The sequence below is a fragment of the Tasmannia lanceolata genome, unplaced genomic scaffold (genome assembly GCF_043159265.1).
Source record: "Tasmannia lanceolata isolate RefF3 unplaced genomic scaffold, GAP_Taslan_0.1 ptg000006l, whole genome shotgun sequence".
NCBI lineage: Eukaryota > Viridiplantae > Streptophyta > Magnoliopsida > Canellales > Winteraceae > Tasmannia > Tasmannia lanceolata.
The window spans coordinates 42,708,862-42,723,732 of record NW_027518683.1 but is presented as its reverse complement, the minus strand read 5'-3'; the positions used below and the strand labels follow the sequence as shown (position 1 = coordinate 42,723,732).

The window sequence follows — 14,871 nt, the reverse complement described above, 5'->3', positions numbered from 1 at the left end:
TCAGGGGGCAGGGGAACAACATCATATGAATGGCATATCAGAATTTATGAGATTGGCACCAAAATCTTTCAAGGAATCCACTTCGGCGGATGACGCTGAGTCGTGGTTAGAAAATGCAGAAAAGGCCTCTACGGCAATGAGATGCAACCGAGATGAGGACCAGGTCGCTTTCGCAACGTATATACTAGAAGGGGGAGCCCTCCATTGGTGGAAGGGGATCAGGCGTAAATATGAGCACCATCAAGGCCCTTTTACTTGGGCTATGTTCCGTACTGAATTCCTTACTAAGTACTTCCCTAGGAGTACTTTGTATCGAATGCAAAGAGATTTTTCTAAGTTAGTGCGAGGAAATATGACTGTTGATGAATATGAGGCAGAATTTGATAGACTCGCTCGTCATGTCCCGACGATGGTACCCGATGAAAATGCTAAGAGGGACAAGTTTGAGCATGGGTTGGCCATGTGTATTCAGAAAGGCATTGCTGGCTCTAATGCCCCAGAAACCTATACCGAGTTAGTAGATCGAGCTAAGAAGCTCGAAGCAGTTGATGCTGAAGCTCGAGAGCTCACCCAAGCAAATCAAAAGAAGAGAGGTAGAGACAGTGATTTTAGAGGAGGACAAACCTCCAATGGATCAGCCCCATACCAGCCATCAGGGAAGCAACAATCATTTCAGGAATCCCGGGCAGGTTGAGAAATTTTGGAAATCAGAAAAATCAAGATAACCGTCAGACAAATTCGGAACCCAGTAAAACCTCAGCAATCAGATGCGAACGATGTGGGAAGAACCACCCTACTGAAATATGTAGGTGGACATTAGGTGCATCTTTAAGTGTGGCGAGATAGGCCACAGGATTGTGGAGTGTCCTATGATGGTGGGCTACTCTCAATCAGTCCAGAGAACTCCAGCTCAGACCAAACCGATTCAGTCTTAGACCATCCAGAATCATACAGCTCCAGCATTTCCTGCAGCACAACCGAGGACTGATCGACCTCGCATGCCTGGTCGCTTGCACGCTCTTACTCATCAGGATGCTCAGAATGCCGGCATTGTGGTTTCAGGTACCTTGCTGGTTGCCTCTTCGTATGCTTATGCGTTATTTGACTCTGGAGCTACTCATTCGTTTGTTTCTTCATCGTATGCTATGTTGCATTCATTACCCTTTATGCCTATGAACCATGATATGTGTGTCAGTACACCAGTAGGAAGTGATCTTATAGCCAATAGTGTTAGCAAGATGTGTCCTATCAGGATTTGTGATAGGGAGTTAGTGGCTGACTCGATACTTTTAGATCTCTATGACTTTGATGTGATTCTGGGTATGGATTGGCTGTCAGCTCATCATGCCCTTGTGGACTGCAATAAGAAAATAGTGAACTTTGAAATCCCTCGAGAGGAAAGATTTTGTTTTTAAGGGTGTGGAGCATGCTCTACCCCTGTAATACTATCTGCCCATGCAAGCATGTCGGTTGCTGAGACATGGCTATGAAGCCTTTGTAGCATCAGTAGTGGAAGTTGAAAGTAATGATATAAGAGTTGAGGATATCCCTGTGGTCAATGAATTTGTAGATGTTTTTCTTGAAGACCTTCCAGGTCTACCCCCAAACAGAGAGGTAGAGTTTACAGTGAATTTGACACCGGGTACGGCACCAATTTCTAAGGCCCCGTATCGGATGGCTTCTGTGGAAATGAGGGAATTGAAAGAATAGTTAGAAGAGCTTCTAGAGAAAGGTTTTGTGCGACCCAGTGTTTCGCCATGGGGAGCACCCGTATTTTTGTGAAAAAGAAGGATGGCAGTATGCGTCTTTGCATAGACTACCGAGAATTGAATAAAGTAACGATAAAGAACAAGTACCCTCTACCCCATATAGATGACCTGTTCGATCAGTTGCAAGGAGTGTGTGTATTCTCAAAGATCGATCTCCGATCAGGATACCACTAGCTACAAATCAAACCTGAAGATGTGCCCAAGACGGCTTTCCGTACCCGATATGGGCACTATGAGTTTTTGGTTATGCCATTTGGCTTAACTAATGCCCCAACAACCTTCATGGACCTTATGAATCGAGTGTTTCGACCATTCTTGGACCAGTTTGTAGTAGTTTTCATCGACGACATATTGGTATATTCCAGTAGTCGTGAGGATCATGAGAATCATTTGAGAATTGTGTTAGAAACCTTGAGGAAGGACAATCGTTTTGCAAAGTTTTAAGAAGTGTGAGTTTTGGTTGAATTCAATATCTTTACTAGGACATCTGATCTCCAAGGAAGGAGTCTCTGTAGACCCAAAGAAGAAAGAAGCAGTGGTGGATTGGAATAGACCGAACAGTGTGGCTGAAGTTCGAAGTTTCTTGGGTTTAGCGGGCTACTACCGTAGATTGATGAAGGATTTTTCGCGCATTGCGGCACCTCTAACCCACTTGACCCGGAAAGGAATCAGATTTGTTTGGTCGGAAGAATGTGAAAATAGTTTCCTTGACTTGAAGTGTCGACTTGTTTCAGCCCCTATCCTAACTCTGTCTGTTAACGGAGTAGGATTTACCATTTATAGTGACGTTTCAAAGAAGGGACTCGGTTGTGTATTGATGCAGAACGGGAAGGTTATAGCTTCTGCCTCTCGTCAGTTGAAACCGTTTGAAGAGAATTATCCGACACATGATTTGGAATTAGCAGCTGTGATCTTTTCACTGAAAATCTGGAGACACTATTTGTATGGGGAATCATGTGAGATATTTACTGATCACAAAAGCCTGAAATATATTTTCACGCAAAAAGAACTGAATATGAGACAAAGACGCTGGTTGGAACTTTTGAAGGACTACGACTTGACTATAAGCTATCACCCTGGTAAAGCCAATGTGGTAGCTGATGCACTTAGTCGGAAATCGTCAGTTAATTTGGCATCTTTGATTACATCGCAAAAGAATATTTTGGAAGATCTGCAAAGAGCAGAAATTGAAATTTATGTGCCAAGTGTTGGAGCTCAGATTGTAGCACTACAGCTTCAACCTACATTACAAGAAAGGATAAGAATCGCTCAAGAATCTGATGATGAGTTTTGCAAGATTCGAAGAAGGTTGGACGAGGGAAAGGAATCAGAATTTCGCGTTCATCAGGATGGTACTTTGAGGTTTGGCAATCGTCTTTGTGTTCCTGATAATGCGGAATTAAAAAGAGAAATTATGAAAGAGGCTCACAGCACTAGTTATTCGGTGCACCCTGGAAGCACAAAGATTATAAAGACTTGAAGGGGAATTTTTGGTGGAACAACATGAAGAGAGAAATAGCCCAATATGTATTTCAATGTCTAACTTGCCAAGTGATAAAGGCCGAGCATCAAAGACTCGCAGGAACGTTGCAACCGCTTCCTATTCCTGAATGGAAGTGGGGAGGAGATTACAATGGATTTTGTGACAGCATTACCCCATACTCCCTCCGGTAACGATACCGTGTGGGTGATGGTTGATCGATTGACTAAGTTAGCTCACTTCATACCCATTAGAATAGGCTTAGCTCCTGAAGGGCTAGCTAAGTTGTATGTTGATCAAATAGTGAAATATCATGGAGTGCCCAAGACCATCGTGTCTGACAGAGACCCGATTTCTATCGAGATTCTGGAACAGTGTGCATTCAGCAATGGGAACTTCGCTTAAGTTCAGTACCCATTCCACCCTCAGACGGATGGACAATTTGAAAAGACAATTCATATATTGGAAGACATGCTCCGGGCATGTGTGATGGATTTTAAAGGCTCTTGGGACAATCATTTCTCTTTAGTGGAATTCCCTTATAACAATAGTTATCAAGCAAGTATTAAGATGGCACCTTTCAAGGACTTGTATGGGAGAAAGTGTAGATCGCCCCTGTGTTGGGACGATGTGGGTGAGAAGAAGCTGTTGAATACCGAGTTAGTTCAGCAAGCTGTGGGCATCGTCCGGATAGTTCATGAGCGCCTTCGTGCAGCGTAAAGTCGTCAAAAAAGTTATGCAGACAATAGACGAAGAGAGCTAAAATTTGAAGTTGGTGATAATGTACTTTTAAAAGTGTCACCCACGAAAGGGGTGATGCGATTTGGAGTTAGAGGAAAGTTGAGCCCAAGATTTGTAGGACCTTATAAGATACTCGAAAAGATTGGAAAAGTGGCTTATAGACTTGCTTTGCCACCATCATTATCAGGAGTTCATAATGTGTTTCATATATTGATGTTGCGAAAGTACATTCTAGATCCTAGACATGTTATTAATATAGCACCATTGGAATTGAGAGAAGACCTGTCATTCGAAGATCAGCCAATTCGTTTTGTGGATAGTAAAGACCAAGTTCTCAGGCGTCGGACTATACCATATGTTAAAGTCCAGTGGCAAACTCACTCAGAGCGTGAGGCCACCTGGGAATTTGAAGAAAAGATGAGAGATAAATATCCATTCCGATTTGACGAGTCAATACGTGTTAAGTAAATTTCGAGGAAGAAATTTTTGTAAGGAGGGTAGAATGTAAATACCTGAAATACCCTCCCTCCAAAATTCGTCCCCCCTCTTTTAGTGAGGGGTGTTTTGTCTTTAAGAGTTAGAATCTGATTAGGGCTTCTTTAGAAAATCCTATAAATACATCTTTATGAGAGATTAAGAAACTCTACACAATCTTTGCAGCCCTAAGAGGAGATCTTCGTGGAGAAAGAGAAGAAGAGCGCGGTTCAGGAAGAGAGATCGCGAATCGAGGTAAGATTTGAAATCTTTAATGGTTAAACGAATGAAAAGAACCTTAAACCAAGGATTTAACGTGAAAAGAGATGTGATTAGAGCATTGGTTTTAATCTATGGCAAACTCCATGGTAGATCTTGGATTCTTTTGGATTCGTTTCGTGTTGAACCCCCAAAGAACTCAAGATCAATTGTTTGTATCCATAGAAACCTTGATATTCGAGGATTTACCTTAGAGTTGGATTTATAATTTTTAGTAATTAATCATTGGGATTCGGATCGTGAAATGGGTTCATTGGATTCCTCTTGATTATATGATTCCAATGGATCCGACCTCGCGTAATCCGGAGTCCGGATGAGAAAGATAGAAATTACTAAAGTTATGTGAAATCGGGTAAAACCGGTTTTCCAGGGGCAGTTGACTGGTTCGACCAGTCGACTGGTGCACCCAAAAACTGTGTTTTACATCGAAACAATAGTTAAAGGGCAGTCGACTGGAGCGCCCAAAACTATGTTTCACCGAGAAATAGTAATGGAGGGGCAGTCGACTGGTCAGTCGACCCCCAATGACCTGAAAATTGTAAATTATTTTGAGAATTCCCAATTCATCTTGTGTGTTTTGCCTTAGCTATTAGGCCCTTATGTGATGTGAATGAACTATTTGAAATAGGTATTTGACCTCTAAGGAAAGGGATAAAAAAAGTGATTCGGTATTGAGGTACGTAATTTCGTACTACCTTAGTGTTGTGATTTACCTTTTGAATACTATGACATTGTTGATTGTGGACCCCAAACTTTTTGAATTGTGAAGCTATTGATAAACTTTGGATCTTTATTTAGATCTTGCATGCTCACCCCTTTTGTTTTCTCAAATATATGAACCCTTGGAATATTGATTTATCTTTATTGTGAAACTATTTTGGTATCAAGTTGAAACACTTTCCTTGAACTTTGAACACCTTCTTTCGAACTGTGTGAACTTTGAACACCTATTAAGAGGCTTAGGTTATGTGAACTCAGAAAAGACCCCCGCCAGTGGGGCATAGGCATTAGCCTATATGTGAACTGTGATCCCACCAATGGGGGACAAACGTTGGCCCTGTCGACAGGTATGTGAACCTAGGAACTAGTTCCGACACCGTGGGCGGTCGGTGTAAGCAATAACTCGCTTTGTGGACCCGTGGGCAGTCAGAGTGAAAATAACTTGCTTTTTGGACTAAGCCGATGATCTCAGGGTGGTATCGTAACCATATTAATTACCTTCAGTGACCCTTTGAATGTTGTGACCTTGATGTGATACTTGACTTGTGTCCTTGCGAACCTTTGCTCCATTCTAATTGAACTTGTGTTAATCATTTCACTTGTGGCTTATACCTTTCCTACGGTTGTGAACCCATCTTTTGTAGCATGCAATGATCCCACTTTTGTAGTGCGTTATTATATACTGAGTTTTTCAGCTGACTGTGGTTATATTAATATTTTCAGAGTTTGATCCTCGTGGAACCGGCGAGGATGCTCAGGAGCGACCTGATATTTGGCTATCGTTATCTTCTAGTATTTTATATTATTTAGACAGTGAGTATTGTTTAGGACTATTGAGATTATGTTATTTGATTTCGTACTTTAATTTTGTGGGATTTTGGGTTAGATGAGAGATTTGGAAAAGAATTGATATTTGATTATTGGACGGATGTAAGACATTTAAATTTGGTTATTTAGATTATTTAGATTATTGCAGATGGTTTTGATATTTGCTTTGCTAGCCTTGTATGCTTGTGAAGCTTGCTTTGCAGGTGTACGGCGCTGTCTCACTCCTAAGCCTTGTGTATTGATTATGTGTGTATGTGTATGCCTTGGGGGCGTGACACCCACCCAATTGATTTCCAATTTCAAATTTCACTCCGTGACAAAAAGTTCAAATATATCCCTGGGTATGGGCCCGCCTTCCGTTCTGTCTACCCCTGGGAAAGGATCTAGACTGAAGGGGGCCAATCATAAGCATCCCTCTGGGCGTGTCAGTTCTTTCGGCTCTTGGTTGCGGAAGGGTAGATTTGCGAAGTTAAGGAAGGGTCTGGGAACTGCAAGATCCTGAAAAATACCAATGGAGAAAGCAGGGAAGCACTTGTCTAGAGTGGTAGCACCAGATTTGTTTGGGGGGGCCCCTTTTGAAAAAACCTCAGTCGAAAAAGCAGGCTTACCCTTGGAGCCCATATCAGAAGGGGTAGAAGTATCAAAAGATGAAAGGTGGTACCTGTGGAGGGGCCTTTTTGATTCCCAAGGCATGTATTTCCTGTGGATGAGGGATTTCCCAAATCGTTGGAGGACTTTAGGATGGAATCGGTTGGAGAATGGAATAGACTATATTCTATACTCTTTGCCTTGGGTTTAAATCTGTAGTGACAGTGGCAGTGGGAGGAATGATTATCCTTATTTAATAAAAAGAGTGTCTATGATAATGTTTCTAGGAACAATCGTCCAAGGTAATTTTTTTATATTATAATACTCATTTTTGGGTCTCATTATATTTTGGGAAGAAGAAAAGATCTACTCGTATCTTGATAATGGGCAATGACTTCTACGGCGCGACCTCTGCTTCTATTTGACATAAGGAGACATTTGCACGCCTCATTAATTGAAAGTCAGATCATCTATGGCTAGTGGTCAGCTTGAGGCTGTTTATATCCATCTCCATCGCCTCTTCATTTTCCCTCCAAATTATAAGAGTGAAGGAAAAGTAACTACATCTGGAATTATACTGGTATGCAGAACTTAAATGAATCTTCTTCCTCTCAACCTTCCTCCGTGAACCCCATGGATTTGGGTAGGAAGTGGAAGCGAACAATGGACCTCTCTGAGTTGGAAAATACCCTAAAAAGGGTTAAAGATTTGGTGTATAATGAGGAACTAGTCTCTAAGTCTTCGCCAACACCTAGGGAAACCATAAAGGACTTTCTGAAGCAACAGTGAAGGCTCTTCAAAGAGGCTGCTAATAGAAGGTCGGCGTCTTTCTTTTGTATAACAGGACTCCATAATGTTAAAGACTCCCACTCCCCCATGCACAAGCATCCCTTCTTTATCAAGATGCCGGTGGATGAAAGGGCGGCAAGATTCACCCGACAGGTGGAAGAGAAGGAGTCAGGAATCAAAAGACTAGAGGTTATGATTGATGGGAAGCGGGCCTCTGGATAGAAGGATTCAACGGATGAGGATCTCTTGGCTATGAGTCTTGATGAGGAGGTATTCGTTGCCGAGATCGATACGCTCCTGTCGGAATTACAGAAATGTTCGTCTTAGGGGGGTGACTTTTTAGTTTCTAAGTTTTTTTATTTTTACAGATTTCATTGTAGAGGGGTAGAGGTCTTGTGCTTAAAAGTCTTGGTTTTGAAGGTGGTATGGTTTTAAGGTGGGCGTATCCCACACCCAGAAAATTCCCGAGACCTACAGATGTAAATATGATAGGGACTACTGCTCCCTGCTTCTCTGTAATCTTCGTTTTGGATTATAATATATTTAATTGTCGCCTTTCAAAAAAAAAAAAAAAAACAATTATTGGAATCTACTGATAGGACTTCTCTATTTATTTGTTTTCTGTTTGAACTTAAGCAGGATATATGTGTTGGGTTCATAATCAGGCACTTGTGTACGCCTATGCACTATCTATGAGTAGGATTCTCACATTCATCTTGATGTGCATCTCCATGGATCTAAATATCTGAGCTCCATTTTCATCCCTCATGTCATAAACTATGATTTCTTTATGAGATTTTGTCCTGCACACATGCAAGGTTTGAAATTTTGGTTTCGGTTTCGGCCTCAGCCGACAAAGAAATTTCGGTTTCAGTGGAAATTTTGGTATAAATCTTTAAATTTCGGCCAAAATTTAAAATTTTTAAATTTCAGTCCTAGATGATTTCGGACAAACTTTAAAACCATGCACACATGTTCTGTTATTATTGTTGTTTCTTGCACAAAAAATGTACAATTGCCGCTTCAGCATCCTTGATTGTATCAAGTTGTATCTTTGCTTATATATACTCCTATTTGGAATATTTTTGTCGTATCTCTGGATAACTTTGTTCACCTTTTGGTTTTATTTATTCTTGATTTATACACCATGCATTGCTCTCATTGAGATTTCGTAGTCTTCTCTCTGTTTATGTATACTTAGAAACCGGAATGTATCCAGTGTCAATATGTTTGTTCATGTTTCCAATACACGGGGCACATCCATATGTGATCTGGACTGTTCATCTGGTGAGCCCCATCATGGATGGCCTTTGTCCAAAAGCTACCCCAATTCGATGATCCCGACCATCCGATTAGAGAGCTTGTATTCATTAAACATTAAACATGAACCATTTGTTAACTTTTTCTTTTCTTCTTTTCCTTTTTTCGAGTAATCTTTCCATGTGCTGTCTTCTAGTCCTCTAATCAGATGGTTAAGATCACCCTATTGGTGTGGCTTTTGGGTTATGGCCCATCCATGATGAGGCTCACCAAATGGTTTGGATCATGTGCCACATGCAATGGATTAGAAACACTTCACCAGAAAGAAAAAATGTTTAATACCAAACATTTTCCATTTTAAAATAAGAGCTGGTTTCTTCTCCTTATTCCATTATTCCATTAGCTTTTCCATAAAAGTTTAGCCAACGATTTTAATATAATTTTGATGTGGATTGTCAATCTTAGATTATCTCATTGCCTTGTAAAGTAATAGCTGTTTTGATTTTGTTTTAGGTGATGCACAATCTTCCAAAAAAGCACCAAACCTTGTTGTTTAGTGCCACCATGCCAGTGGAGATTGAAGCGCTTGCACAGGTATTGTAATCTCGAATTTTCACCTTTTAATCAGTTGTTTGTGGCAACTTGGGATTCAATTTTTGAGAGCATGTGCTTTATTTCACTGTTAAAGAACTCCCAGAAATTTTTTTTTGAATGGTAAAGAACTCCCAGAATTAATTATTGATTTGCTGAATCCAACTCAGTTTTGGGCTTTTGGTCTTACTGAGTCAACCAGGAAATCCTTTCTCACCCAATTTAATAAAAAAACTAGTTCCACCAGTCAATTACATGTTTGAGTCTACTCAAGTTTATCTTGGTGAGTCTTTTTCCTAATACGAATTCTGCTCCATTGACATTATTTACTTTCTACTTAACTCTTGGCTCTATGTTGGCACTTTTTAACCACATCTTTCGTTTACAACCTCTAATTGGACAATTCTAATTTACTTTGGAGTTATCCATTACATTACACAATACACATATTTTTTGGAAGTTTATCTATGGAAAGTTCTTTAACTCGGCACAGTTCATGTGACATTGTTAACAAGTTGGTACTGGATACATGCAACTGGTCCCTAGAATAATATTTGTTCTATCTTTATTTCCATATGATTTCCCTTCATCTGGGTTTTCGCTCTTTTTTTTTCTTTCATTATAATTACTCAACAAGAATGGGCCAATTAAAACTTTGGTTATTCATTCCGCTTGCGTGACTCTTACCTTCTGAGATATAAAACAGTACTGTTAGAATTTGTAGGTAAGACTGCCGGACTCTTGTGACTTTGATGTGGTTGAGTCAATATGAATTTGATTATTGAGCTCTCTTTTATTCAGCATTTGAAACGAGAAAAACAAACTAGTTTCTAGTGCATGAACTCTAGCGTTTTTTTTTTTTTTTTTTTTTTGTAGTTTCCAGATTGCTGGTATTGGTGTTGTTATAGTTTGCTTCTATTCATTTTCTATTATGAAGTAGGTTTTCTATTATAAAGTACTTTTTACTTATTTTTCATCTTGACTAGCCATTGTTTGATGCAATTAGGAATATCTAAACAAACCTGTGCAAGTAAAAGTGGGAAAAGTGAGCAGCCCAACTGCAAATGTATCTCAAATTTTGGAGAAAGTTACTGAAAGTGAGAAGGTTAGTTCACCTCAGTGTTTATGATGGACATATTAGAAGCTTGAAATTCATTTTTGTAATTAATGGTTGTATGCTGCTTCTAGTATTATGAACTTGATCCGCTTCTCTATTTTTGTTTCTTCTGTAATGTTTCACTTTGGTCTATCATCTTTTACCACTTGATCAATACTATTATGCCTGAAATATCTACGTGAATATATAAAGCTTAATCATTAATTAATGCTTAAATGGTCTTCGGAATCTCCTAAATGTATATAGCAAAACTAGATTCCTTGATTATTTGCTCTGTGGGGGGGGGGGAGGGGGAAGGGGGGAAGTCTGTAGTGGGTGTTCTGATTGAGTTGTTTTAAAGGCGATCTTGTTTAATTACATTATATAAAATTAGTTTGCATAAGATTATTAACCTTTGTTATATCCTTAGATTTTTGCGGGATTGTTTACTTTTCGATCTGCTAGCTTCCTCTATGTGGTTGATCATTAAGGTCTCCTTTTGAAATTGTTGCCAACTTGTGGTCGGGACTACAGTGGGACTACTGATATGATAGTCTTTACTTTTTTTTGGTGGGTCATTAAAATAGTAAAAGAGGAAAAGCCAACTACATGGCCATAGAAAGAAAGAAAAATCAAAAGAAGGACCTAGTGCACGAGGCTCCCGCCGTTGCGGGGTCTGGGGAGGGCTAGATGTCCGCATCCTTACCCCTACTTTGCAGAGAGGCTGTTTCTGTGACTCGAACCCGCGACCACCACGTCACAATGGCAACCTTAACGTTGCGCTGAGGCTCGCCCTCAAAAGAAGGAAATAAAAGAAAAAGAAAAAAATTACAGATTTCCCATTTCACTCTAGATAACATTGTCATGGAGGATTCCAAAGTTAGCTAAACTATCGACCTTGGAGTTTCCTTCACGATGATTGTGGCTAAAACACTCCACAAAAAATCATCTAAGAAGCTCAATCTTTCTAAATAACCCAAAATAAATTTTCATAGGGCTGCACAGATCCATCGTTTTCTATGGAGGAAATCCCCTTCCATCCTAATCCTAGAACTTTCTAGCTCCTTAGGGCTTTTGAATCCAAACCAAGCTGCTTTTATTTCAGCTTCGATCGTGATCATCTCCACGAGATCATACATAGACAAAAGTAACTTTTCCATTAGGGCCTGAGTTCCCCTGTAATCAAAAGCCCTTATGGCAGCATCAACATCATATAAAACTTTACTACTACCATCACAATTTAGTTTTAGCCATCTGGCTAGTGGCGGCACCTAGACGTCCTGAGGTCTGCATGGAGAACCATAAGATTGGCAGGCGTGTGGTACCCTCTGCCTTTTGGCAGGCAGTCCTTGTTTTTACCACCTTACGTGAACATCCCTCTATTGCCACCCCCTTTATTTTTGAATCTGTTTTCACTGGCTTGTAGCTGTCTTTCGTGAAAAGAGGACGAGAAAAACGAGAATCACATCTCCTTTGGAATTTGGAAAGGAAGATCCGGTGTACTATCCTTGGGTTGTTTGTTATCTTTTAGGTTTACCGAAACTCATTCATTTACCTTTTGGAGGAGTGGATGTGCCATCACCGTGTGGAGAGGTCAGATTCTTTGGTTTGTGACCTGATGTTGTAGCCCGTGTCCTCTGAAAAGAAACCAAAGAGTTTTTAGGACAAATTGTCGAGTCAGGAGGAGAATCGTCCTTGGCACTATCGATTATATCCCTCCCCAACGATATCACGATGTCTGATTTGCCCCTCTTATCTATTGGTTCAAACCAATCTTGATGATAGTTGCAAAGTCATCCACGATGACAATTCTGATGCTCGTAGAGCTGGTTTGGGGGACATTTTTATAGTAGCCACAAAGCCATTTCTTCTTTGGTTCTTTGAGAAGTGTTTGATACTAAAACAGTATGTGATTTTACCCTAAAAGGGTTGCATAGTTCATTTAGTAGTATGCCACCTGTAAGTGATGGGACCCAATATATTCAAAGGTTTTTCCCCTCTATTTATTTAAAGTGAAATTGAACCACTCACGTATTCTTTTATACCACACTGTTACTTCTCTTTTTGACTTATTTCTTTGTGGGAACCAAATTATTCCTTTTTTTTTTTAACGGTGGCAGATTTCATTAATAAGAGAGCGACTGAGTAAGTACACCCCAAGGATAAAACTTTTTAGAGACCAAAAATACAAGGCACAAGAAGGAAAAAGTACACCCCACTTATGGAGCAAGGAAATCAAAGATCTCTAGACTCTGTTTGTCCACTCCCTTCCTAGCTAATCTATCTGCAATCCCATTTGCCGATCTTCTTACATGCATGAATGGTAAGTAAACACCATTCAACCTATCACGGATCTCATCAAAAAAATTGAACAAATCTCCAAGGGGGGACATAAGAGCCTCTAAGCCATCTAATGACATTGAGAGAGTCTCCCTCTACTATTACTTTATCCAGGAGATCCCTATGAAAATGAATAATCCCCTTGTGAGCAGCTTTAACTTCCGCTTCGGTCGCATCTATTAGCCCAAGAGGTCCAAAAAAGGTCCAAATGACTTCGCCCCTGTAATCCCTTAGAACACCACCTATACCTGCTGGCGCCGGATTTCTCATAGTAGACCCATCAAAATTGAACTTCAGCAACCCTTGAGATGAGGCCTGCCATTGTTGAAAAATAGAGGGTCTATTTTCTATACTGAAACAAATCTCCTTCCAGCCCTCACATAACGAATACGCCGGAACAAATCGAAACAAGGTAAGGGATTTAGCCCAAGCAATAGTTAAAGTGATGACTTTGATGAAGAGAAAGTGTGACGATTTAGAGACCCCCTCAAAAACTCTATCATTCCTTTCTTTCCATAGAACCCACATTGTAGCTAGAAGAGATAAAGACCAAAGTACTTTGCCTCTTTTCTTCCTTGGGACTGCTGACCAATTTTCGAATAACCCTTGAATAGAGGATGGGGGAATACCCTTGAGATACCAAATTTGCACTGGATGCCACTCCACACCTCTCTGGCCACACTGCAATGCATAAAAATATGATCCACAGATTCCTCAGTCAACTATCAACATCCTGCTACGTGAGATCACAAGTAAACATTGGCCAAGTATAGGTGTAGTATCATATCAGATGGATGGACAGATGGGAAGAATAGATACCTAAATAATTTTTTTGTTAGTTGTCTAGTAGGGACATGTCTTTTAAAATCTATTGATGCTTCGATTTCCATCAAGGGTGGAAATTTGATGTTTCGCCTTATTGATGACATGATCGAGGATATAGGAGTGGATAAAGTGGTGCAATTTATCACCGGTAACTACTCTAGCTATGTGAGTGCAAGTTGATGGAGAAGAGGGATAAATTGTATTGGAACCCTGACACTGCTCATTGCATTGACTTGATGCTAAAGAGCATCTCTAAGCTGAACGTACAAGCTAAGACTATTGAGAATGCCATGTAAGTGATGGAGTTTATACATGGGCATGCAGGTGTTCTTATGTAAAGAATTGCTGCCATTAGAAAATTTTCTTATCATCGGACTTTCTTTGTTGAATTAATGAATTGAGTTTCTTTTTTATTTGAAGCTTATCTATATATTGTTATATACATTTTCAGTTTAGAATGGAGTCGTGGAATTTACTGTTCCAAACATATGTGATAACACATCTCATTAGGTATTTGATCTTGTTCAATCATTATAAATAGTTTCTTGCTTATATATGGTTTCCAAGTGTGTATTTGTGCTTATTCTAGCAATTCCTGAAGTTTCATTTTAATTTTCCTTCATTTGTATTCATTTCCATAAACTTTAGTGATTTGCTCACCCGTATTTAGTGTTAATATACAATTTTTTTTACAATTCTGTCGCGCATTTTACTTGATATTGTATCTTTTGTATGCATTTCCATAAACTTTTGTGATTTGTTCACCCGTATTTAGTGTTAATATACAGTTTTTTTTTACAATTCTGTCAAGCATTTTACTTAATATTGTATCTTTGTATTTCCAAACACCTTGGCACATTTAATTGACTGACAAATGCACTTACTATATATGGTGTCGGGCATTTTACTTGATATTGTATCTTTTGTATGCATTTCCATAAACTTTCATGATTTGTTCACCCGTATTTATTGTTAATATACATTTTTTTTTACAATTCTGTCGAGCATTTTACTTATTATTGTATCTTTGTATTTCCAAACACCTTGGCACATTTAATTGACTGACAAATGCACTTACTATATATGGTTAT

General features: G+C 39.6%; 1 protein-coding gene across 2 annotated transcripts in view; it reads left to right on the top strand.

Annotated features, from left to right (window-relative positions):
• Positions 1 to 14,871, top strand: part of LOC143880322 (DEAD-box ATP-dependent RNA helicase 20-like) — a 63,124-nt gene that overhangs the window by 35,306 nt on the left and 12,947 nt on the right. For both annotated transcript variants that reach the window (XM_077383205.1, XM_077383204.1), the window contains exons 7-8: positions 9,442 to 9,522; positions 10,526 to 10,624. In XM_077383205.1, coding sequence (XP_077239320.1) covers positions 9,442 to 9,522; positions 10,526 to 10,624 — 180 coding nt within the window. The remainder of the gene's footprint in view (positions 1 to 9,441; positions 9,523 to 10,525; positions 10,625 to 14,871) is intronic.